Here is a 26,879-nt window from a genome sequence, read left to right on the forward strand (position 1 = left end):
TTTCTATCAGAAATCAGAAATAAACCATAAACTATGGTAGATTTTTTTACAGTATTGCCCTTTAACTGAATTACAGGAGCATTGCTTTACACTGCATAGCAATGAAGCAATATATTATTTACACTCAATGTACAGAATAAAATTACCAAAAGAATATACAAAAACCCACAGGCTGTAGTTTTACAGTATGTGGTAACGTATCAGCACAGTAAGAATACACACGGACATCTATCCAGTGCCGCTCGAGCATTAAATGTAACAAAATAAAGTAGATTCATGACCTTTAAGATCAACATTAACTTATTCCATCATCTAATTTTAGTGCATTTAATATTCAACAAGTAATACTAGAACATCATCAGCACACAAGCTGAGTGCTCAAAATGGCTGAACTCAGTGAGAAACCCCGTGTGTTCTCCCACAGTGAAAACGTGGTCAGCTACAGCTATGAGCATTAGGCTAGTTAGCTTTTCAATTAGCCTGATTCGCCCAGTCCCAGTTTAACTCACCAGCACACTTCTAATGTTCAACTCTCAGAGAGGATCTTGTTCAACTCTCAGAGAGGATCTTGTCCACTTCATCCGCTCCCGCGCAGATCTACAACATTGAAATCGGGCCATTATATTCCCTGTTAACTTCTTGTTAGCTTTTTAGCTTCAAGGTTAGCTTAACAGCTTCTGACTCACCGCGATGGTTTCAAGGTCCGAAATGTTCACAATAAATCAGGTCCGTTTCTCCAAGGTCCATGCAGATCTCCGGTATGGATATTTGCTCAATTTATCAAGTTAATAGTTATTTTCCAGCGAAAAGCTTGGCGGTGAAAATCAGTGATGGTCTCGTGCACCTCCGTCTCTCTCTGTGTCTGAGCACGTGACGGTACAGAGCAGGGGAAGGCGGGGCTTGTTCCTTCCTAACCAGTAGGGGTGTTAAATATACTCTTTGGGTTTTATTCTTATATTTATAGTATTTATCTTTTATTATTGATTTATTTTTGATCAACTCAGTGATTAACAGAGTAATGATAAATCCCAATTAACAATAACATGTTGTAGTGCATTACTGAGTCGTGTAAACTCACTGGGTTACATCCTCCCCTCTTAAATCTCATGCACGTCCCCGTGCATGGCTCTGGGGGAATAGGTAACATCATGAGCAAGGGAGTCGATGAAAGCTTTGTTCAATCCTTGAAAGAGTGATTTAACCACTGTTACTAGTGGGTTACCTAGCTGAGGATAAGTGAGTCTTTGGGATGGTTGGCGAATTCTTTCAGATCTTCTGATCTGTGTTTCTGTTTGCAAGGTTTCAGGTTCATCATCGTTTTCAACTTGTCTTTCAGGTGAAAGTTGATGAGTTGAGTTCTCTGACAACGGTGAATCTGACAAACTGGTCGACAAAACATTTTTGTCTTTTCGAGTGTCTGTTTCAGACTCACTTGGTGTGTTATTTTGTAGGCTTGTGTCACTTTCACTTGGTGATACGTTTGCTTCACTTTCACGTTCTGTCTGAGGTAGGTCTGTTTCACGGCCCATTTGAGGTAAGTTGGTGTCAGTTGAACTTCCAATTTCACCTTCAGGTAAGTATGTTTCAGTTTCGTTCTCAGTTTCCTTTTCAGGTAAGTCTGTCATGTCCGGTAATGTGTTAGGTTGTTCGTTATCATTTACAGGATCTTTGTTTTGTTTGAATCCTTGTGTTGGCGGCATGGCGCATACTTGGTAGAAATGTCTGTCTTTCACTTGTGGAGGTTCAGGGTAATAAAACTCATCTTCCTCTTCCTCAAGTGTTTGGTCGGAGTCAACTTCCAAAGCTGAACTTTGTCTTGTGCGTGGTCTGTTAGTTTTTGTGACTCGCTCGGGTTCATGCTCTGTTGGTGAGAGAAATCCACAGGGAAGTAACAGATCTCTGTGGAGCGTTCTGTTGGGTCCATCTCCGTTTTCTGGTTTTACAGTGTATACTGGTAAGTTTTCCATTTGTTTGGTAACAATATACACTGTTTGCTCCCATTTGTCCGCTAATTTGTGCTTCTCTCTCAGGCGGAGATTTCGAACCAAGACTCTGTCTCCCACATGTAGTGTGGATTCACGGATGATTTTGTCAAACCGTTTCTTGTTTTTGTCTGCTACTTTCTGGGAGTTTTTGATGGCTATTTCGTAGCTCTGTTCGAGGTAGCTTTTCAACTGCTTGACGTATTGAGAGTGAGTCAACTGTGGCTTGTTTGGCTGTGGCAGGCCAAAGGCAATATCAATGGGCAAGCGAGGCTGTCTACCAAACATTAACTCATAAGGAGAATAGCCTGTTACATCATTTTTTGTACAGTTATAAGCGTGAGTAAGTGGTTTTACGAAGTCACGCCAGTGATGTTTCTCGGTGTCTTTCAAGGTACCAAGCATACTGAGTAATGTGCGATTGTATCGCTCAACAGGGTTGCCACGAGGATGATAAGGACTTGTTCGGACTTTGCGGATACCGAGCAGAGAGCACAGTTCTTTGATTGTACGCGATTCAAAGTCTCTCCCTTGGTCGCTATGAAGTCGCTCTGGAAAGCCATAATGAACTAAGAAGTTCTCCCATAAGTTCTTTGCAACGGTGGTGGCTTTCTGGTCTTTGGTTGGAATGGACACAGCATACTTTGTAAAATGATCCGTGATCACTAGGACATCTTTAGTGTTTTTACTGTCTGGTTCTATTGAGAGGAAGTCCATGCAGACTAGCTCCATGGGCCTGGAAGTTTTAATATTTACCAGAGGAGCAGCCTTGTCTGGCAGGGCTTTTCTACGGACACATCTCTCGCAAGCTTTCACTTTCTTTTCGACATCAGCTGCCATTTTTGGCCAGTAGAAACGTGACCGAATGAGTTCCAGTGTGCGTTCGACCCCTAAATGCCCCATGTTGTCATGAAGATTAAGCATAACTGTAGGGCGTAAGGAATCAGGAAGGACTAACTGCAACAAGGTCTCTGGCCCCAACTGGCGTTTCCGGTACAGTAAGTCATTTTGGAGGTCAAGACGTTTCCACTCCCTTAAAAATAAGAGAACATCGTGAGACTCAGACTTAGTATCGGCTGGTGGACGTGAGTCAGCTGCCAGCAGCTTGATGACTTTACTAATGGCTGGATCTTTTCTCTGCAGGTTGACAAGATCAGTATGGGTGTATCTGGGTAAGGCTAGGAGATTGTTATCATTGCCTTCTTCTTGAAACATGTCTGGAATGGCACCTGCAGACATGGCAAGTGACTGGACTAGAGCACAAGAGGGTTCAGTCTGATCCATAGCCATATATCTTTGACAGGCTGCCATCACGGTATCGGATTGAAGTTGGAGCTCGACATCTTTGACTGAGGACAAGAGATGGGATCTGAACTTATCAATGCGCTGACATTCCTGGGTAAAAACTGGATCGTCTTCAGGTTTGTCATGTGGTTTCCTAGATAGTCCATCTGCATCAAGATTTTGTCTCCCAGCTCTGTACTTAATGTCAAAGTTATAGGTGGACAATGCAGCCAACCAACGATAACTCGTGGCATCAAGCTTTGCTGTGGTCAGAAGGTAAGTCAATGGGTTGTTGTCGGTGATGACTGTGAATGTGTTTCCATATAAATAGTCATGAAACTTGTCAGTTATGGCCCACTTTAAAGCTAGAAATTCTAACTTGTGGGCGGGGTATCTAGCTTCACTACGGGATAGACCACGACTTGCATAGGCTATAACCTGTGTGGTTCCATTCTGCACTTGATAAAGAGCTGCCCCAAGTCCGGTTGTACTGGCATCTGTGTGTACCAGGTAAGGTAGCTTTGCATCAGCATACCCAAGGACTGGTGAGGTGGTGAGTTTTTCAATAATAGTTTGAAACGATTTCTGGCACTCTGGTCCCCAACGATCACCAAAGGGCTCTTTGGGGTTCAGATACTTTGGATCACTGGGTGGGTTTTTACTATGCTTTCGTCTCGGAGGATAGCCAGCTGTGAGGGAGGTGAGGGGCTTGACAATTTTTGAGTAATCTTTGACAAATCTCCGGTAATAACCGGTAAAACCAAGAAACGATTGGAGTTCTTTTAAGGTTTGGGGTCTCGGCCAAGTCTTGAGTGCTTCAGTTTTTTCGGGATCAGTCTTTACGCCGTCTCTAGATACAATGTGGCCTAGATAACGGACTGATGTTTGGAAGAAACGACATTTGTCGGGCGAGAGTTTCAGCCCGTACTCTCTGAGTCGCTCAAGAACATGAATGAGTCGGGTCTCATGATCTTCAAGGGAACTGGAAAAGACTATCAAATCATCCAAAAAGACTAACACTTCTCTCAGATTGATGTCTTTCATACACTTTTCCATAAGCCTTTGGAAAGTGCTTGGGGCATTTGTTATTCCCTGGGGCATACGATTAAATTCGTAGAAGCCGAAGGGGCACACGAAGGCTGTCTTTGGCTTATCTTCTTCACACATCTCGATTTGATAGTACCCTGACTTAAGGTCCATCACAGAGAACCACTGAGATCCTGCAAGAGCAGAAAATGACTCCTCTAAGTTTGGCAAGGCATAGGCATCGCGGATGGTCTGCAAGTTAAGCTTCCTAAAATCAATGCATAACCGCACATCACCATTCTTTTTGCGGACCACCACTATCGGTGATGAGAATGGAGATTCAGATTCTCTGATTATGCCTGCATCTAAGAGGGCTTGTAAGTGCTTTTTAACTGCCTCGTAATCATGGGGATGAATCGGGCGAGATCTCTGTTTGAAGGGGGTTTCATCTTTTAAGTTGATGTGATGTTTTACATGTGTGGCATGCCCAAAATCAAGATCATTGTGTGAGAAAACATCAGAGAAGGTGTTTAGCTTTTCAGCTATCTTCTCTTTCCACTCTTCAGATAGTGGTGATTCACCAAAGTCGAAACTGAGAGGGGGTCTTGAGGTTGAAGTCTGCTGCTGAGAGTTACACGTTGCAGACACCTTTTGGTCGCCTTTCTCAGGCTCAGGACATGGCATGACACAGTCAGGGGCAACTAGCTCAGCAATTACACAGTTAGTGGGCAATGTAATGTCATGGTTAGTCTCGTTTCTCAGCAACACAGGAACTTTATAAGGTCCGTGCTTTGGCAGAGATATAAGGCAACAATCTACAAACACACCACCAGGTAGGGAGCCGGTAGTGGGCTGTTCAATAAGTGCACACTGTTCAGGCTTAGCGTGGCTAGCATGCATAAAACCTTCCACTAGTAGCTTTTGATTTGCAGGAAGGACTTCTTGGGTTCTACTTTGAAGTTTTACCAAGCCGATCTTGCCACTGTCACTTTGTCTTTTTCTGGATGCTAATGTCTTTAGCACTTGTTGGTATCCATAAGGGAGTACCTTAAAGTCAGGTAAGGTGTTCTCACAAAGATGCTCATATAAGGGGTCAAGTGTATTTGTGCCAATTAGTAGAGGTGTGTCTGAGTTTGAGCGAATGTCAGGGACAACTAAGGCAAGAGTAGATAGTTCAAGCTCTGACTGATCGAGATCTTTGGGGAACATGATACTCGTCTCAATGTATCCCAAGTAAGGGACTGTCTGACCATTCGCACCTTCGACCTCTAGGAGATCACTGATGGGTTTTATAGGATGATCAGGTAAGTGTTCTTGATAGAAGGATTTGGCAATAGTGGTTACTTGAGAGCCTGAGTCGAGCAAGCAACTACATTCAACGCCATTGATAACAACTCTGGCTGTGCATTTTCTACCCACAAGTCTTTTGGGAAGTTTAGGCACTGAGTGAACATTAGCTGTTTCACATTGGGCTTTTGTTGTCTTTTTCTCAGTGGGACTTGGTTCAGATTTAGCACCCATCTGTCCCGCGACAGGGGCTCCTTCTAGTTTAAATTAAATGACTCATCAACTGGTCTGGATATTTCCCATTCTCGCTGCTTCTGTCTGAGGGCATTCCTTTTAGCTGCTACTAATGCTGGGTTGGGATCATTACTACAGCTGGAAGCGATATGACCATCTTCTCCACACTTGAAACAGTATCCAGGTTTGGGTTTGGCTGACACTGCAGCAATTTGTGGTATCTGTCCCGGCTTGTTCTGAGTTTTGGTACTTGGGTTCCTTTTTGCTTCCTTTTGAAGTTTCTGCGATCTTTTCTCTGTTTTATCAGCTCTGAGCTGTGCGATTTGAGACCTGAGGTCAGCAATTTGCTTCTGGAGGTCAGACGAATTGCTGTCCATTTCATGCTCATAATCGTTCCTACCTTGAGAGCGTGTGGTTTGCACGTTAGAATAAACACGAGTCTTTTGGATCCCCAAATGTTGTTTCATGCGGGTTGCTTTACTTGCCTGTTTGTCCTCCTCGGTGCGTAGGTGGAGGAGTAGCTCTGCAAAATGAGGTGGGTCGTCTTTCTTTTGTTCAAGTTGAAGGTTTGCAATCAATGAGCTGTCCCAACACCCTCTACAAAACTGTCTCAGGAGCTGTTTATTGATGTCACTAGAAGCAATTCCGTCTCTTTTTATGACTAGGTTTAGCACTGTGTGCAATCTTTGCAGGTAATGTGAGGGTTTTTCACCTCCATTCTGATTGGTGTTTAAGAAGCGAGCAAAGAGTTCGTCACCGTCCTCTACAGTTGCATAGGCAGAATCAAGATGTTCAAGGTAAGTTTTGGGGTTTGCTTTTGGACCAAAAGCTTTCACCAGGTCCGCTGCAGGGGGTGAAAGACTTTCAACAATCTTTCGCACAACTTGAGTTTCGGTGAGCGAGGGATCAGTCAAGCAAAACTCTACGCTGCTGCGCCAAGTGTCATAGTCAGTTTCGAAAGGAGGATGTGGAACTCTCCCTGAAAAAGGTTTCAGTCTGTATTGCGAGTTTGGTGGGGGAATGACTTCACTGCTTTTAACAATGTGCTCTACAATAACCCGCTGCACTTCAGGTGTGCTTAAAAGGTTGGTGGGAATCTGAGGGGTTTGTTTCTCAGCCTCTGCCGGTGGGTGAGTATTCAAGGCACTTACATGGTTGCTATTGGGTGTTAAAGGAGAAGAAGGTAGGGCCTCATCACTGTGGGGCACTGGCTCTTGTTCAGTGGAAGGCTCAACTGTGTGGACATCCCCTCCCAATGACTCCCCAATTTTAGCTAGTTCATCCATCAAAAGGTCTTTAAACGATCGGTTGCTTCGTGCTGCCACATCTTTAAGCTGTGACAGGTAAGTTACAGTAGCTGATGCGCTGGTTTCAATGCTATACGCACTGGCTAGGTCTCGAACGTGATAGACAACTTCAGGTTTCACAGTGCAAGGTCTGTCATAAGGCAAATATCTTTTCTCTAGTTCTTTAGCAGTAGCCTCATGTTGAAATTCCACAATAATCTGACCACCAGTTGGTAGCTTAATCTGCCTACTGACAGGACCGAAAGCTTCTAAGAACTCAATTATTTCTTTATCAATGTCTGTGTTAGTTAAACCACTGACCAAGACAGCATTTTGAACTTTAACATTCTCTGTTTTCACAACTTCCATGGTTAGGACACGTAAAAGTACCAGTAGAAAAAAATACAAGTCACTGTGAAGCTCCAGGCACTCTTAATCGTTTTATTAAATTTTGGGTGGACTAACAACTCTGCAAACCCTCCTGGCTGGCTCGCCACTTTCTGTAGCCAAGTACAGGATAAGGTAGGGGAAATTAAAGTAAGATGGAGAGAATGGGCCAATAGCTAGATTCGCAGGAGGGATAAAGGGAGTTGCGTGGAGAAGAATGACTGGAGCCACAGGTAAAGTTGCTATGAATTGTATTAAACTATTTAGCAACAATTTAACAGCATTTTATGAACAGGAATGAAAACATAAAATAAAATACAGTGACAGCAATAATAATAACAGTCAGAATCCTATCTGAGCTCAGATATGTCAGTCTTGCCGGCTTAATAGTCAGTGTTCAGTCAAGTCAAATCCAACAGGTCAAAAGTTTGTGATTGGTGCGATTTCGTCCTACCGCACTGTTGCAATTGTTCGTGAGAGAAGAGCAACCTGCCCTTCTGGGCCAACTCAGAATGGCTGTGGTTCGGTTCGGTTCAAAGGGAAAGGCTCGCCATCTTCCTCGTCAGGAAGAGATCCAGGTCTCACGATCCCATAAAAAAACCTAGCCTGTAAACAACAGGACTATTACTAATTCAGTTCACACTCTAATGATATACATGGCCATATGTAAATAATGTAAGTGCTATAACAAAACAAGCACAAAACATTAATTCTAATTTCTAACTATAGTCTATACAGTGCATCTTAATCATGAATGCAATCTTTAAATCACAATCAGCTTATTCTATCGTCAAGGTGCACATTTCTATCAGAAATCAGAAATAAACCATAAACTATGGTAGATTTTTTTACAGTATTGCCCTTTAACTGAATTACAGGAGCATTGCTTTACACTGCATAGCAATGAAGCAATATATTATTTACACTCAATGTACAGAATAAAATTACCAAAAGAATATACAAAAACCCACAGGCTGTAGTTTTACAGTATGTGGTAACGTATCAGCACAGTAAGAATACACACGGACATCTATCCAGTGCCGCTCGAGCATTAAATGTAACAAAATAAAGTAGATTCATGACCTTTAAGATCAACATTAACTTATTCCATCATCTAATTTTAGTGCATTTAATATTCAACAAGTAATACTAGAACATCATCAGCACACAAGCTGAGTGCTCAAAATGGCTGAACTCAGTGAGAAACCCCGTGTGTTCTCCCACAGTGAAAACGTGGTCAGCTACAGCTATGAGCATTAGGCTAGTTAGCTTTTCAATTAGCCTGATTCGCCCAGTCCCAGTTTAACTCACCAGCACACTTCTAATGTTCAACTCTCAGAGAGGATCTTGTTCAACTCTCAGAGAGGATCTTGTCCACTTCATCCGCTCCCGCGCAGATCTACAACATTGAAATCGGGCCATTATATTCCCTGTTAACTTCTTGTTAGCTTTTTAGCTTCAAGGTTAGCTTAACAGCTTCTGACTCACCGCGATGGTTTCAAGGTCCGAAATGTTCACAATAAATCAGGTCCGTTTCTCCAAGGTCCATGCAGATCTCCGGTATGGATATTTGCTCAATTTATCAAGTTAATAGTTATTTTCCAGCGAAAAGCTTGGCGGTGAAAATCAGTGATGGTCTCGTGCACCTCCGTCTCTCTCTGTGTCTGAGCACGTGACGGTACAGAGCAGGGGAAGGCGGGGCTTGTTCCTTCCTAACCAGTAGGGGTGTTAAATATACTCTTTGGGTTTTATTCTTATATTTATAGTATTTATCTTTTATTATTGATTTATTTTTGATCAACTCAGTGATTAACAGAGTAATGATAAATCCCAATTAACAATAACATGTTGTAGTGCATTACTGAGTCGTGTAAACTCACTGGGTTACACTTGCAAACTCAAAAACACATGCAAATTCCAAAACACAACGGAAGTGCTCCAGGACGCTAGGGGCAGTGTTGAGCTCTATTTGCAAAATAAATGGCAAGTTTGTCTGTATGGGACGGTCTAGTCTCTGTCGCGCTTCCCAGGTTGCCTAGCAACCATGATACTAACCGCTGGAAACGTGTCATACAACTTTGTTTGACAGAAATGAGGGAGAATATATTTTGTTCATTTGTTTGTTTGTTTCTACAAGAGCTTTGTGTGATTTGATAAGTATCTGAGGCTGAGACCACAGGACAGTAAAACATGATTTTTGGGCTTCATTTCTGTACTGAACAGTTATTTAAGATTAGTTAGTAAATAAGAATTAGCTGATGTTGTTCATGAGACTAAAGTCATATCACTTTGGTAATGTAAATATAATATGGCCAATATTATAGTTATTATATTAATCATTATTAGCTATTACAGCAGTGAACATGAACTCTGTGTCAAATACTGAGCTTCAGTACAGATTCAAGTTGCAGTTATGTCTTATCACCAAATCTTCACTCAAAGACAAATATCTTTGACAGTGTATATATAGGTGTATCATATATAAGAGACAAATGTTGTTACTTCAGTATGTTGCCATTACTAAATTTGGCTCATTGCTTACATATATTTATAAAAAGAAAATGTACGAGCTGTGATAACTGTTTCTGATAGAATGAAGAGTAGACTGATATATGAAATATTCCTTTATTGGGTGAGAAAATCAGACCATGTCATAACTGCTTTAAGTCACACAGAATAGATATCAGAGCCTTAAACAGGCTGACGTCTGCTAAATGGGTCAAACTGGGCAGAAAGTCTACAAACACATAACATCCTTATAGAATATGATGTAACACTATAGATCAACTTAGCTCAGAATATATAAAGCATATAAACAATTACAGCAATATGATGCAACAAACACAGCAGTGCTACTAATCCAAAATACTCAAAGCTTCATAGAACTGAAACAAACATTTATTTTTAGCTCCATTCTGCTGCAGATACATACTTTAGGTTTCTGAATATTACACTTGTTGCTGCCTTTCATAGTGTGTAACTTGAAGGCCCTGAGTACTTTCTCCCACACTGAAAACACTGGGATGATAAAATTATTTGCACATTACCTAATAAGACTGATTCAGGACAGACAGTTATGTTAAACTTTCCTAGCAGTCCTTCACAAACAGGGAACAGTCTGTCTATTCTCTCCATCTGTCAGCTGCTGCTGGCTCTTCCTCCTCCTCTTCCTCACACACTGTTGAGTTCGGTGGATCATCAGGGATGCAAAGCCTCACAGATGATGTGCAGCAGTGGGTCCCTCAGCCTGTCCTCACTCTGGACACTTGCAGTTGTCACACATGGAAATCAAATGTGTGATAAGCTGCAGGATTCAAACACAAGTGTAACTTATAAACACACGTTCATACTTTTATTCCACAATCAGAGAGAAAGAAACAGAGAGAGAGTGCAGGACAGACAGACGGGTGGCAGTCTCAGGTGTAGACACTGCTACAAAACAGCACAAAAGAAGGAGTTCCCAGATGGTACAGTGGGCACATGTGTGGCTCCTGTGATTAAAGCATCTTTCTTTCAGCTTAACGAGTGAACCGTCAGCTCGTTCAAACACACGTTAAAGTCCGTTTGGCTCGACACCACCGAACAGAGGCAGCAATATAACATAGCTAACATTAACAGTGCAGTGAATCCTGCTTGTGCCGTGATATTCATGAACCGAGCAGCATCACTGACTTTCAGCTTGTTGTGTTTGTGGATATATGACTGACTTTAATTATCCACAAAATCATCACAATCTCTGTAAGATTAAGGTCGACTATATATATATTTATTAAAGTAAAGGCTTTAAAACCAAGTTAATTCTGAAAGTACAGACATCGCTAATGTCAACTTTCCCGACATGTGGCCAACAATAATGGTTTAATGTTCTTCATTAAAAAAATATTTGCGCATAAATTATAATTAGAATTAGAATTCAACTTTATTGTCATTGCACATGCACTGGTACAGGGCAACGAAATGCAGTTTGCATCCATCCAGAAGTGCTTAGTGATATAGATATATTACAATATATATTAGCAATAATATAGATATGTAAGTATATTACAGAAATGGGTCTATTATGTTATAATGTACACGGTATGAAGTATGTTGTGAATATTCTATAACTATAAGTATGTACAGGCTGTAGTGAGTACAAGCTATGTACAGGATATGGACAGGATATAAATATGAAAAACTATACAGAATATGAAATAAATAACTTTACAGGAATCTGAGATATACAGCTATACAGAAATGGGAACTATGCAAGTTGTAAACAGTTGTAGGATTAAAGATTATTGAATGTACAGAATGATTATTTACACAGAGCTATACAGTAGTGCAGTTAAGGTAAGTGAGGGTGTGGATAATTTCTACAGAGGCTATATAAAGTGCTAGTGGTTGTGAGTGGTGGTTCACTCCATATTATTATTGTGTGTTTGAGGGTACAGTTGTCCATTGTGTGTGTGTGTGTATGTTCAGTCCATGAGTTAACGTGGGTCAGATGTCAGGAGGCAGAGTTCAGGAGTCTGACAGCTGTGGGGAAGAAGCTGTTCCGGTACCTGGTGGTCTTAGTCCGGAGGCTCCTGTAGCGCCTCCCAGAGGGCAGGAGGGTGAAGAGTCCATGTGATGGGTGACTGGGGTCTCTGATGATTTTCCCAGCCCTTTTCAGACACCGCTTCCTGTAGATGTCTTTTATGGCGGAAGTGGTGCTCCGGTAATGCGCTGGGCAGTTTTCACGACCCTCTGCAACGCCTTCCAGTCCGAGGCAGAGCAGTTCCCGTACCAGACTGTTATACAGTTGGTCAGGATGCTCTCGATGGTGCAACGATAGAAGTTCACCAGGATGTCTGAGGACAGGTGGTTCTTCCTCAGAGTCCTCAAGAAGAAGAGGCGCTGGTGAGCCTTCTTGACCAGCTTGGAGCAGTTGGTCGTCCAGGTGAGATCCTCGGAGATGTGGACTCCCAGGAACTTGAAGCTGCTCACACGCTCCACAGCCGTCCCCTTAATGTGGATGGGTGGATGTGGGTCAGCATTCCTCCTGTAGTCCACGATGAGCTCCTTGGTCTTCTCGGTGTTAAGCAGCAGGTTGTTTGTGTCGCACCACTCAGCCAGACGATCCACCTCCTCCCTGTAGGCGGCCTCATCGTTGTCACTGATGAGGCCAATCACTGTGGTGTCATCTGCAAACTTAATGATGGTGTTGGAACCATCAGCAGGTCTGCAGTCGTGGGTGAAGAGGGAGTAGAGGAAAGGGCTCATCACACAGCCTTGTGGTACACCGGTGTTCATTGTGATGGTAGATGAGCAGCGGTTATCCAGCCGGACATGTTGGGGGCGGTTGGTCAGGAAGTCCAGTGACATACAAGTGACAAATAAGTGACATAATATTCAGTACTTACTTCTGAAAGTTTACTCTTCCTCCGCTCCGCTTCCACTGTTTTTTTTCGGCAAAATTATCCACACCACCACCGCACTATGAAGTCTGGGATATGTTGGGCCATGAAGGCTACACCGACCCATCCTTAAAATTCAGGGAAATTAAGGACGCATTTCAGGGCCGCATTTCGGACAGCCTTTGAATTGGGAAAGCCTTCTCTTGTCGCTGTGAGGTAATCGGCCTTAAAATACGGCCTTTAACCCTTGTGCGCCCGCCTGTTCTCGGGGCGTGGGTCGTGGTGACCCCCCGAGGTGTGTGTGTGTGTGTGTGTGTGTGTGATGATGATGATGATGAGTGTGTGTGTGTGTGTGTGTGTGTGTGTGTGTGTGTGTGTGTGTGATGATGATGAGTGTGTGTGTGTGTGTGTGTGATGATGATGATGATCCTGATGATGGTGGTGGTGGCGATGGGGGGTCTTGGTAACCCCCTGGGGGGGGATATGTGTGTTTTATGATGATTAGGGTGGGGGTCCTAGCGACCCCCTCGGGCATATGTGATGATGATGATGATGATGATGATGATAGGTTTGGGGTCACTAGGACCCCTCCCGGGGGGCATATGTGATGATGATGATGATGATGATGATAGGTTTGGGGTCACTAGGACCCCCCCGGGGGGCATATGTGATGATGATGATGATGATGATGATGATGATAGGTTTGGGGTCACTAGGACCCCCCGGGGGCATATATTGTGTGATGATGATGATGATGATGATGATGATGATGATAGGGTGGGGTGGGGTGGGGTGGGGGTGGGTCGCTAGGGGACCACCGTTGGGGCGCTTGTGTTATCACGACGTCGGTGGCGTCCGGGGAGCTGCGTCGCGGGAAGAAGAAGAAGAAGAAGAAGCGGCGCAGTTGGGACAGTACGTGACGGCGCAGTTTATACACACGTGCGCTCGGCACTCGCGGCACAGGATCTTGGTCTTGACGTCTTTGCTCCTGGGACACACGCGGCACCTGCGCCTCTTGACCGGAGAGGAGTCGCGTGGCGTAGCGTTGTTGTTAGAGGCTGCCTCGGCGGTAGCGCCTCGGGCCGCGACTCTGCCTCCTCCTCCTCCTCCTCCTCCTCCTCCTCCTCCCGGTCCTCGCGCTAAAGCCGCCCTGGCTTCGAGCATGGGGCGCGCGAGCGCTTTGCCCAGTCGCTCGAGGAAGAGCCGTCGTCTGTTGAGCTTGCCCGGCATCCAGTCGGGGTGAATTTCCCTCCACAGCACGAACGCGTTGTAGGCCGCCACGTCGACCATGTTGTGGAAAAGGGCCACGGGCCACCTGCGGGTCTTTCTCCTGCAGCTGTACGTGCTCACGACCTTGTCCAGGTTGTCCACTCCTCCCTTGGTGCGGTTGTAATGCAGCACCAAGGGCGGTTTCGCGCCGCTTCTGTTGCTGCTGCCGCCGCTGCTGTTGCCGCTGCTGCTGTTGCTGATGCGGCGGCTAGGCCGGGGCTCGGGGCCGGAGCGATGGTGGTAATAACGAGGAGCTGTGGTGAGGAGCAGCACGTTCTTGTTCTTCTTGGCCACGTAGGAGAGGATGATCGTGTCGGGCCCTCCTCCTCCTCCTCCTCCTCCTCCTTCTCGTCCTCCTCTTCCTCCCCCTCGTCCCGCGGAGCCGCCGAGTACCACGGATTCGACGGAGCCCACGGCCCTGCCCTTGACGCAGCGCAGCTCTCTGGGGATCTCGGGTCTGTTCGACCGCAGAGTGCCCAGCACGGTGTGGCCTCTCTCGCGATAGAGCCTATCGGCGAGCTCGCGCGAGGTGAAAAAGTTGTCGCACGTGACGTTGCGTCCCGGAGTCAGTCCCTCGGTGAGGTCCACGACCACTCGAGTGGCCAGGTGCTTTTCGGGAGGGCCGCGCTTGTCGGGCTTGCCGGTGTAGACTTGCATCTTCCACGCGTAGCTGGAACGCGCGTCGCACGCCACCCATATCTTGATCCCGTACCTGGCCGGCTTGCTGGGCATGTACTGTCTGAACGGACACCGTCCTGATGGATGGATGGAGAGAGAGAGAGAGAGAGAGAGAGAGAGAGAGAGAGAGAGAGAGAGAGAGAGAGAGAGAGAGATGTGGGAAAGTGTGGGGGGAGATTGGGGCAGAAACGCAAGGAGAAGACATTCAATTCAATTCAATTTTATTTATATAGCGCCAAATCACAACAAAAGTCGCCTCAAGGCGCTTCATAGATACAAAGACATAAAGAGTCATAGACTTCATAGCTTCATAGCTTCATAGACATAAAGACATAAAGAGTCATAGACTTCATAGCTTCATAGCTTCATAGACATAAAGAGTCATGCGAAAGCACCACAAACGCGGAACCCAACACGAGTATGCAACAGAGCAGCGAGCTAGCCCGTTTTCGTCATTCCCGCTCCTATTCCTCCTCCCAGTCACACACACACACACACACACACACACACACACACACACACACACACACACACACACACACACCACATAGTACGTACGTACCTCTGAACGGCACCAGTCTCTCGTCGACGGTGACCTCCGGTCCCGGGCGGTACATGGCGGGCAACCTCGCGCACCACTCGTCCCACACGGCTCTGATGGGGGCCAGTTTGTCGTAGCAGCTATCGCCGCCCTCGCCCTCGCCCTCGCCTTCGCCTCGCCCGGCCCTTCTGGTCTCCCTGTCGTCGAAGCGCAGCGCGCTCGAGTAGGCTCGAAAGGTCTTGAGCGGCATCGTGGCTCTGAACACGGACCTGCCGCTCTCGGCGTCCCACAGGCTCTCGCAGGCCTCTCCCCGGGACCTGTACACGCCGGCGAGCACGAGCAGCCCCAGGTAGGCTCGGAACTCGACGCGGCCCATGGGCTTCCATCCGTCGATGGCGGGCCTGCGCCTGCCCGCTTCCAGGTTGGTCATGGCGATCACCGAGTCCTCTATCTCCGGCGGAAAGTAGGCCATGAACGCGGAGGCCTCGTCTCGCGCCGCCGCCACGGCCTCTTCGGTGGGGCCTCGTCCCGGCGGGTCGAGGTCGTCGTCTTCTTCTTCTAATTCTAATTCTTCTTCTTCTTCTTCTTCTTCTTCTTCTTCTTCTTCTTCTTCTTCTTCATAGTCTTTGTCTTCTTCATCGTCATCGTTATAATCATCAGCGAGGACGTCTTCTTCTTCTTCTTCATCATCATTGGCGAGGATGTCTTCTTTTTCTTCTTCATAGTCTTTGTCTTTGTCTTCTTCTTCTTCTTCTTCTTCTTCTTTTTCTTCTTCTTCTTCTTCTTCATCATCATTGGCGAGGATGTCTTCTTTTTCTTCTTCTTCTTCTTCTTCTTCTTCATTGTCTTTGTCTTCTTCTTCATCATCATTGGCGAGGATGTCTTCTTCTTCTTCTTCATAGTCTTTGTCTTCTTCTTTTTCTTCTTCTTCATCATCATCATCATCATCATCGGCGAGGACGTCTTCTTCTTCTTCTTCTTCTTCTTCTTCTTCCTCTTCTTCTTCTTCTTCTTCATAGTCTTTGTCTTCTTCGTCATCGTCGTAGTCGTAATCGTCGGCTACATCAGCGTCGCGAGTTTCACCGACAGCGCCGCGGCCGCGATCGCGCCCAGGATCATGAACGCCACCTGCAGCGCGGCCGGCGTCGTCCTCTTGCCAAATCTCCCGAGTCCCCCGCCCCGGTGGGTCGGCGCCTGCTTCTTCTTCCTCTCCCTCTCGGCGGTTCGACTCGCCTTGCGAGCCGCCGTCCTGGCAGAGTTGCGACGCCATTTCGTAACCGCGATCGTCTTCCTCGCAACTACCCACCCCATCGTTTTCGTCCTCCTGATCCTCCGAGTGGCTCTCCTCCTCCTCGTCGTCTGCGAGCGTTCGGGCCGTCGGGTCGTCGTTGTCGTCCCCCTCGGCCTCTTGCTCCTCTTCCTTGCTCTCGTCCTCCTCCAAGTTCTCCTGTAGCTGCTGCTGCTGCTGCTGCTGCTGCTGCTGCTGCTGCTGCTGCTGCCGCTGCTGCCGCTGCTCTTGGTCTTCCTCGACCCCTAGCCCTCGATAGCGAAACGTGGCCGGTCGCAACAACGGAGCCACCGGAGCCGACCACGCAGCGTACGCCAAATGCGATGGCGATGGCGACGGTGATGGTGAGCGGGAGGAGGAGGAGGAGGAGGAGGAGGAGGAGGACACCGCTGGCGATTGCGATCCGCCTGTACCGACCTTAGTGCTCTTTGGCTCCCACGGTCTAGTGCGTGACATTATCTTCTTCTTCTTCTTCTTCGTCTTCTTCTGCTTTCGCCGGGGTGTTTCTCGACCACCTTTTTACAAGACTTTATATCTCTCTCTCTCTCTCTCTCTCTCTCTCTCTCTCTCTCTCTCTCTCTCTCTCTCTCTCCAATCACATCCCATCCAATCCCCATCCCATCCCATCCCCATCCCATCGGGGGGGGGGGGGGGATCTCGCGACCCCAACCTCCTCCCTCCCTCCCTCCCTCCCTCGGCGGGGGACCCGCATCCCCCGAGCCCGCCATCCCATCCCATCCCATCCCCATCCCATCGGGGGGGGATCTCGCGACCCCAACCTCCTCCCTCCCTCCCTCCCTCCCTCCGTGGGGGACCCGCATCCCCCGAGCCCGCCATCCCATCCCATCCCCATCCCATCGGGGGGGATCTCGCGACCCCAACCTCCTCCCTCCCTCCCTCCCTCCCTCGGCGGGGGACCCGCATCCCCCGAGCCCGCCATCCCATCCCCATCCCCATCCCATCGGGGGGATCTCGCGACCCCAACCTCCTCCCTCCCTCCCTCCCTCCCTCCGTGGGGGACCCGCATCCCCCGACCCCGCCGCTCTCCCCCTGGCGGGTGCATCAGGGTTAACAGCGGCCTCCGTTGGCCGCGCGCCATAGAGCCTGCGCGAAAACGCTCTTATTTCAGCGAGGAGGATCGCGGTCGCAGACGGAAAGGTGGGGCTCGCGGGGGATACCTGGGGATACCCGGGGATACCCGGGGTATCTGGACCACGGACCTGCTTGGCGCTAGTGGGATTCGATCGGGGTTACTAGCATGTCAATCGCACTGATGTTGTGCGTTGTGTGCGACCATTTCTGTGCATCTCTCGATGCGGCGCTCGGTCGACAGAGACACTAACTTGTGTGACAGACAAAAAAAAAACAACGCATGGTAGAACGATATCTTTGCATCCACTGCTCTTTATTCCTCGTCATCATCACATTATATTCTATTGGAAGGTAGCAAATGGTACGAGACAGATAACGACACAGACAACGGTGCACTCTCGATTGACATAAGACATTACTCCACGTCCGCTGTCTCGTTCCACCGCCTTGGCGAAGTGCTTTGTTGGGGATAGCTGCGACTGTTCATTGATCGTGATGGTGGTTACTTGGTTGCGGTGGATCGAAAATCCATTCGTAGTGCTGGAATACGAGTCTCGCCGTGTTTGTTCTGCGCCGTGCCATTTCGTGGGCTACGTCGGGAGCGTAGCGGGCGCTGTTTGCAGCATTACAAGCGGCACATGTGCACGTCTTGTCGAACGGAGCCACGGCTTGAACCGCTGCATTTCTTTTGTATCTGTCCCAGTACTTCTCGGGTGAACCCTGCACTGGTTCGAGGCGCTCTGTTGTTCCCGGTGTCGATCGCACCTCCTGTACATGCTCTTCGAGCGTACCGTGGTCTGCTTGGGAGAGGCGAATCCTCTTCTTCTTCTTCTTCTTCTTCTTCTTCTTCTTCTTCTTGTCGTTGCGATCGAACGACTCCATCGTGAGCCACGTATGTCGTCGTGCGGAACGGGGAAAAGGGGCTGGCTAGTAGTCAGACTTTGACGCTTGGTCTTCATTGTGTCAGTACATGAGTTTTCCTCTAAGGTCGTTCTCTTTCACTAAAAGACATCGAGCGGTTGAGCGTTGTTTGACCACGATTACTTTCGGATAGGTGGCCCCGATGATGGCTGTAGAACCAGCGCTCGGACGCGACAACTTAGGAACGGGCTGGATCGCTTACTGCGTACACCAGGTTCGCCATTGTCGATACCATCACCGTTGTGAATAGCGCTAGAAAAGCTGGGATGCGTGTCGCGTTTTGTACCGCAGCCGTACGTCTACACGACACACGGTGCCAGTACAACAGCACGCATAGCACATATAATACAGGTCGGTGGCCGCCTGGGTTGTTCTTCGCTGTTTCACCCCTACTGAGAACGGTATTATTATAACCTGGACAGATTCACAACTGCCATCAGACGCTTTGAGACGAAGGGTGACAGCGGCCGTGTGTAACGGAGACACAGATACTGTCATGTCGCAGGTCTACAGCGTACGTTTGGTGCACCCAAGGACGGGGCTCCCGGACAGCGAGATACGCCGCGTGTGGTTCCTGTGCCGCCCTTGGGCTGAAGACATCATGAAAACACACATGTTATCTGCTAACACGTTGGACAGGATCAAATGCCCGGAAGAGTTGGATGCGATGGCACCCCGTCACATTGCCCTCATGGACCTGGAAGACATGAGCGACATGTGCTTAGACGGCTTTCACATGGTGGACTTTTGGTTTCATTGTAAACTCGAGTCGTTCATGGCCGGATGGGCTCGTTGGTACGTGCACGTGGATCGGGTGACTGGTGTGGGATGGAGTATGACCCTGCTGCTAGATGGCGAGGGCAAAACGGTGGCGGACGCAGAGGTCCTCTCGAGGAAGCTATGGCTTGCTTACAAGACATACTTTAAATGGCAATGGGTTGTCAAGCAACCTGGGCGGCCGGGGGATACGCGTAAACCCGACATCATGTATGGGGAACACGAATACGAAAACCGACGGGATAAACTGCTGTGTGTCTCCATCGAGGGCGAGCGAGGCGACTTTGGGCGAGTGGTTGACGATCGGATGACCGTGATGCCGCGTATGGGCGAGGTTTATCGGACCGAACGACACGAAGGAGAGTGTCTTCTGTGGTGTCACACCAACGACGCTGATGACAAGCGAAAGGCGTCGACGATTAGGCTGTGGTACCCGCAAACAGTAGAAGAATCGACAGATTAGACCGCGGCTAGTGTGCCGGGCAGCCTATCGTCGTGTCACACTCTCTGCTTTACGCTTAATTGTATTGCTGTTGTGTTTTTTCATCGTATCCAAATGCTGACTGTAATAAAAACCTGACCTGATGTGTGTCTTTTTCTGATCGCACCACAATGTTGATAGCAATATAACAAACGACCTGATGTTTTTGGAAGCCACGTAAAGGATTGCGGTGGACTGAGGGCTGTCACAAATGTTACTGTGTGCATTGTATCACCATTGCTGACCGTAATAAACTAAATGGAATGTTACATTCTGGTTGTTCTGCGTGTGATCCTCTGTGTTTGGTCTCTGTGTTCTCTCATACATCGGCTACAAATTCAAGCGCATTCTATGTCATCTGAACGTAAGCTCATTTTGGTACGGGGGCAGGTACAATAAGAGCTGACATTCGACCGGTACTGCTTATGTGTGGGTATGTATAGTTCACTGCTTCTGAGACTGTCAGGGCCGTTCCTCGCTTTCGCCGCCTGCGGTTACGTTCTGTATCAAATACAGACATCCAGAGACCTGCGATCGTGATGCCTTTGGTGATTCAATACCCACCGAAACCAAGGAGAGCGTGCTACATTGGACACCCGTGCGACGAGAAGGACGCGTCTGAGACGGCATCTTATCCCCGACCTGTGTAGGTGTCGAGCTGTGGGATGCTATATAAGCTGTATGGATGTGATTGCAAGACAGTGAAGCTAACTCTGTGACAGTGTCGGTGTATAACGCAGCAGCAGCAGCAGCAGCAGCAGCAGAGCAAAGCCGGTGATGCAGCAAGTGCACAGCATACGTTTAACACACCCGAGGTTGGTGTTCCCCGACGGAGAAATGGCAAAGCCTTGGACGGTGTATAACGGTTGGGCCGACGAGATCCTGAAGATACACATGTTGTCTGGCAAGATGTTACAGAGGATCAAGTACCCGGAGGAATGGGGCGAAATGGCGCCCAATTGCGTAGACTTTATGGACCTAGAAGACCTGAGTGTGCTGTGCCTTGACGGATTTCACATGGTGCAGTTTTGGCTCGATTGCAAGATCAAGGCTTTGCTGGTCGGATGGACTCGTTGGTACGTGTATGTGGACAGAGTGGCCGCGGTGGGATCACGTATAACACTGCTGTTAGAAGGCGACGGCAAGGTGGCGGCGGACACTGAAGCGCTTGCTGAACAGCTGTGGCTTGCTTACAAGGATTACTTTGGATCGAGATGGGTCGTCGAGCAGCCTGGCTTGCGGGGTGACCAGCGCAAGCCCGAGACCACATATGACGACTGCCAATATGAAGTCGAGGAGGGGAAGCTTATGCTTTTCACTTGGTACGTGTACGTGGACAAAGAGGATGAACGCGGTGCTTTTGGACGGCTGGTCGACGAGCTGATGGCCGCGATGCCGCGTATGGGAGAGGTCTTTCGGACGGAACCCAACGGCAGCGATTGTCTTCTGTGGTGCAAGACCAATGACACGGATGCGAGGCGAAAGGCCGCAACTCTTAGGCTGTGGTACCCCGAATAGTAGAACGGGGGCAAAGTGTTCACTGTATTGTATTGTATCGGCTTGTTATCACACTGCTTGTAATAATAAACCTACATGAAATGTTACATGTTGTTGTTATGCGTGGGCCTCTCAAGGTCCCAGATTCAGTGTTCTATCAGTTATTCTGTTTGAGTGTGTTACGACACAACATTAAACTTTGTTTTCAACTGAACACGGCTTGTTTCTTTTCTAACTTGTACATTAGCAGAGGAAAACGTAACGGTTGGGGGTCCTGAGGACCGAATGAATCTCGGATGGCTAACAACATCGGACGACATGTGTGTGTTTTACGGTGGTGTTGGTAATAAACAAACGTACACTGTGATCTTGTACGGGGGTTTTCATTTGACATTTGGTGTATAAAGGAATCAAACCCAGCTCAGTGTATGATTGAGTTTTCAACGCAAATGAAACAGTGTAAAACACCACACAATAACAGTATGTCTCAGCTTTTATTTGTGCTGCACAGATGCCACATGGTTTACAACACAAGGACAGAAAACAGAGGCATTTGTCTAACATCAACATGTTGTAGATCCACACGGTTAAGAAAACCGATTCTCAGCACACTGTCTTCATAAGCAGCTCTGTCAAAAACAATCTTGTGTGTGATGGTAACCCAACTAATATAGGTAGCCTACCTAACTGAACATGGCCACAGAACAATTAAACTGAGAGTACCCAATCGCCCCACCGATCCCCATTAGCACGTAAGAGGACAAGTATGCTCCTGCTCCAAATAATCCCAGAGACGTAAGACCGAAGAATCTACACCATTCCCCTTGTCTTAATAATGTCTTCGTGCTCTTTTCGCATTTGGTCTTGCTCTTTCCTCTTCCGCTCCCTGTCTCTTTCGAGTTTCTTCTGCGCTGCCTTGTACATATCGTTGCTGTAGTGCTCACCTCCGTTGAATTCTACCATGTCCTCTATTTTACTCAACAGAGTATCCACTTGGGTTTGGTTTACTCTCTGAGTGTTGCTCAGCGTGTGGTACCTTCCGCCACACTGGTTTATCACTCTTTGTAGCTCTTTGCTTTCCTTCACGTAGTCTCTCACCGATTTACCCTTTAGCAAGTCACCATGTGTAAACAAGACCAATCAGTTGACAGCACACGACGACAATCACAAAGGGTAGCGCGACGTGGGTGTTATACGGAAAGAAGTGTTGTGAGGCCTTGGACTGTGAGGAATGCAATGTGTGGTGTTTTTCACTTTCTCCTCTTGCGGGCAATGCGATCTCACCGACTGACGTACATCTGTCTCCGACTGAGAGTGAGAGTGTCCGACTGAGGCACATCGTTTCGACGCGATGGTTTTATATTGACACCCAACGTGTTCATAATATTACGATTGGCAATGTATTGGCAATATATTACATGCGACACGCTGTAAGCACTACGAGTGTATATGTCTCGAATAAACACAGACACTGTACGGGAACTGTTATGGTTTAAGGTTGTCTTTATTTTTACGAGAACATGAAAAATCATGTAAACTAGACAGTGGCATCACAAAAAAAACCATCATCGGCATCATTATCATTATCATTATCATCATTATCATTATCATCATTATCATTATCATCATTATCATAGTAAGAAGGAGTATTCCGGTTAGTCAGAGTCGTCGTATCCGCAGTCTGCGTCGCTGTCATCCACCACGGACAATTCCGCAGGTGCAGAACGTTCTGTCTCACCGTAGCTATCGAGGGCCGCGTTGCTAGCCGAAACGTGTGCAATCTTGCTACTCTTGTTACCGCCGGAGAGCGAGTTGGCGGGTTCTTCCTCTTCCCTGTCCTTTCTCTTCAAGGAATAGTCCGCCCGACGGTTGTCGTTTCGATCGGCCTCATCCCGTGCCTGTGTCGATGTCTGCGACGCAGGCGACGGGCTCGGCTTCTTGGCTGAAGCCGAGGGCAGCGAAACCAGACCGGTCACTTGGATGTTTTTCTTCTCAATAGCGCAGATCAAAGACTCAAAGTCCTCCGCTCTCAAATCCACCGCCAACATTCGTACCCGGTTGATGTCTATGCGAGGCACCGTGAAAGATACCTCCTTCGCGATGCTTTCCATCACTTCGTCCACTGTGCTTTGCGTGGGTCGCATCAAACACTGGAGTTCCAACGAGTCGTCTCGGTGATACAGCTGTGTCTTTATGCAAGTATTGCTAAACACGTTGACCAGGTAGTAGCCGCCCTTGTTGGAAAATTTACAAGCGGCGTAGCTCTTGGTGTTGTTGGTGAACAACCTCATGTTACACATCGCCATCAGAGGGGCATTCACCATACCCTTTTCGTTTTCGTACAACTGCGTCATGCTCATTCTACTATTGTCGCTGAGGAACACGACCCTGTTGTACGACATGTTCTTGTCTCTCATGATCTGTTCCACTTGCTGCCTGGTGTCCCCCAACATGTTCAGCGACGTGCGCAAGTATTCGGGCAGCCTGTAGTCTTTGGCGTCAAGCCACTCCAACGCGTTGAGATCGAGGCGTGCTCTGTTCGAGGAATTGCCGAACATGGGACCTGTCACCTTCAAGAGTTCGCCGAAAGGGGTTTTGAGCGTGTTGAGTGTTTCCTGGTCGTCGCTTTTAGGCAGCTTGAATTTACAGGACATGCTCAGCGCTGTGATGCTCCTGCATACGGTCATCATGTCGCCGGACTTGGTCCCGTAGATGCACCGCGCTATCTCCGCGCACAGAAAGCCAGTCACCATTATCATCGTCTGTCTGACGGTAAGCGCCAGCGTTAGCCCGCACATGGGCAAGGCGCCGTGCACCGCGGTGACCTTGTACTTGCTGTTTGGCGTCAGAGTCGTCTCCATGACCATATTGGCCTGAGGGGAATCCTTTGCGGGTTTCACATGTGCAACTTCGGTGAATTCCCCCGAGTTCAGCCTGTGATGATATCTAGCGTACATGTACACGTCTGTCACGGTGTCGGCGCGGCGAGGCACTGGTTTGTACGGCGAGGCCAACGTAGCACGAACACCTTTGTTGGCGGGGGGCGGTTGGAGACTGTACGCAGCGAACAGCATGTTACTCATCATGGTCTCTCCCGTTCCTAGGACTACGGAGGTGAATGTCCCGTAGGACCCCTGGCCCTGGAGTCTCTTCTCTTCGGATCCGGTGAACACTCGGCCGAAATGAAGGACCGCTCCGCTGTCTTGCCCCGCAAACCCAACGCCCGTGACGCAAAGACAGCTCTTGGTGCGCGTACGCAGTTTGGACCACAGGTTTCTGCTCTGATGTCGTATGGCCTCGGATAACTTGGTCATGGAAAAGTTGACCGTGGCCATGACAGGTTCGTCGAACTCACTGTTGGCGTGACAAGGTAACATGTTACGCAAGGTGCCGATGACGCTCGACTGCATGTAGGCCATGACATTGTCGCACACCAGGCATTCTGCTATCTTGACGGCCTTCTCGCCGATTTGCCCCCCCATCAACTGCAAGGCCTCGGTTTTGATCATTGTAACCCTGTCGCCCATCTGAGGCGCCACGAACCACAGTTTCCTGTTGTCACGTTCTTGCAGCTTCCAGCCCTGCACGCGGTTCAGAATGCTGCGCTCCGTCCATTCCAGATCACCGGAAGTCGACACGTCCTCGCCCTTGTCGTTCAACACGTACCCCGTGAACAACCTGTAACAGGCAACTCTGGGTGCGCCCTCGGCGAGCGGTTTGCCGTCTGCCTTTTTCTTCGGCCTGCTGGATTGCTGCTGGTAGTAAGGGACGAACATGGGCTTCAACAGCGTAGCTGCGCACAGGGGGTGACAGAGGTTCGTCTCGAGAAACACAGACGATGCCACGCTCATAATAGTAGCCAGGTCGGTCTCAGGCATTTGGCTACTCACGAACACCACCATGAGCTGGATGAGATACAAGAATAGCATGTGTTCGGGTTCGTGTCCGGGAGTATGAGGTATCTCTTCGACGAGGTCGGTCTTGTTGAACAAAGACAGAAGGCCTCGCAGTAGAGCCAGAACGTTTTGTTTTGCTGTACTTTTAGTGAAAGAGGCAAACACGCGAGGGGGTTCGCCGGCGTCATTTTCACAGTCCTCCAGTCGTTGACCGCAAGGTAGACCCTCCGGGTCACAGGGAGGATCCCCTACGGTCTGGGCGTACACTTCAAGGACCCTCTCGCTGGTGAACAGTCGACACAGCCCGTGGAAGAGCGTGCTCTCCAGATCGTCGTTGACTTTGGGTATACTCTGCAAAGCTAAGAAGTGTCCCAGGTGTTCGGCGTGTATCTTCAACACTTCATCGGGGAACAGGACCGGCAGGTACAGATGGAAGACGACGGGAGAATCGAGGATCACCGGCGCAAAAGAACTGACCTTGCAAGGGTACCCGATCCCGTCGTCGTGTGGTCCGGTCGGTATGCAAAAGGGATCCTGCTGCAGGCGTACCTCGAGTGTCTCAGTTTGGCGTGCCATTATAAGCAAAAGGAGACAGGTCCCCCCTCTACGTTAAGATCCGAGCTTGTAAAATGTTTGTCCGCTAAATCTAACGTCCCTCTCGCGGACGAAGTCAAGACCGTTTGCCTGTCTTTGTGGCGTACTCTGTCGCGCAGCCTGGTCGAGTGTACGGGCGAGTCCTCCTTATCGGACGAATCCGCGGTGGTGCAACTGGCCGGGTACGAGGGTGTGCTACGCTTAGCGCTGCTCGCCGATTTCTACAGTTTTCAAAAGCAAGTGTTATATTTCGATCAGGAACGAGCCGAACACAAACTCGGGCTCGTGACAGTCGAGGCTTTAAAGTTTCTGGCCAGCCGGGGATGGTGCGGGACTCCGCCTCCCGGACTACATCGGCCGCCTCCGATCGAGCAGCCGGAACGGGCTGCGGGCAATACAGCCCCACGCGCAAACGCCACAAAGGGACACCGTGACGCGCAGGATATTAGCTTTCGTACAGCCGAGCCCGTTTACCGCGGGGCGGACTACCGAGACCGAAGAACCAACGAATTGCACGAGGACCGCGGCCACGAAGAAGCCAGCCTGATAAAATGGTCCAAGCTCGTGTACTCCGCGACGAGAAAGTCCTATCACACCAAGTTGATAAACGCCTTTCAGGTAGTTAAGACTCTGGGGCATCCGACGCTAACGTTAGCGTCCGAGTGGGAGCTGAGTTGTTATTACAAACTCGCGCTCGCGTACACGACGGACACCCCGTTGGAAACGGCAGCGGGCTGCATACCCAAGCTGCGCGAAAGCGTCGAGGCTTTTCACCTCGAGCGATTTCAACGGCTGAGGCAACTGCCCCCGGAATCGCAGATGCTCCTGTATGCCGTGTTAAACTGCCACATCAATTGGGTCGACCACAACCACAAGCAGATACTCCTCATCCCCGGAGCGCCCACGCCTTCCGTGCAGCCAAGAGTCGAAGGCGATCTCAGGTGTTCCAAGTGTCTGAAAAACCAAACGTTTCATTCCTCC

General features: G+C 48.5%; 2 protein-coding genes across 2 annotated transcripts in view; one reads left to right on the forward strand and one right to left on the reverse strand.

Annotated features, from left to right (window-relative positions):
• Positions 1 to 26,879, forward strand: part of LOC309704681 (uncharacterized protein) — a 235,740-nt gene that overhangs the window by 17,373 nt on the left and 191,488 nt on the right. The gene's annotated exons all lie outside the window — the stretch shown is intronic.
• On the reverse strand, positions 13,702 to 17,096 carry LOC309705599 (uncharacterized protein; the record flags this gene model as incomplete). The annotated part of the gene is made up of 2 exons (XM_082531512.1): positions 13,702 to 14,888; positions 15,374 to 17,096. The coding sequence occupies 2 exons, from the start codon at positions 17,094 to 17,096 to the stop codon at positions 13,702 to 13,704; spliced, it is 2,910 nt and encodes a 969-aa protein (XP_082387638.1).

This window comes from Aulonocara stuartgranti (assembly GCF_965226115.1).
Source record: "Aulonocara stuartgranti genome assembly, chromosome: 4".
Lineage (NCBI taxonomy): Eukaryota > Metazoa > Chordata > Actinopteri > Cichliformes > Cichlidae > Aulonocara > Aulonocara stuartgranti.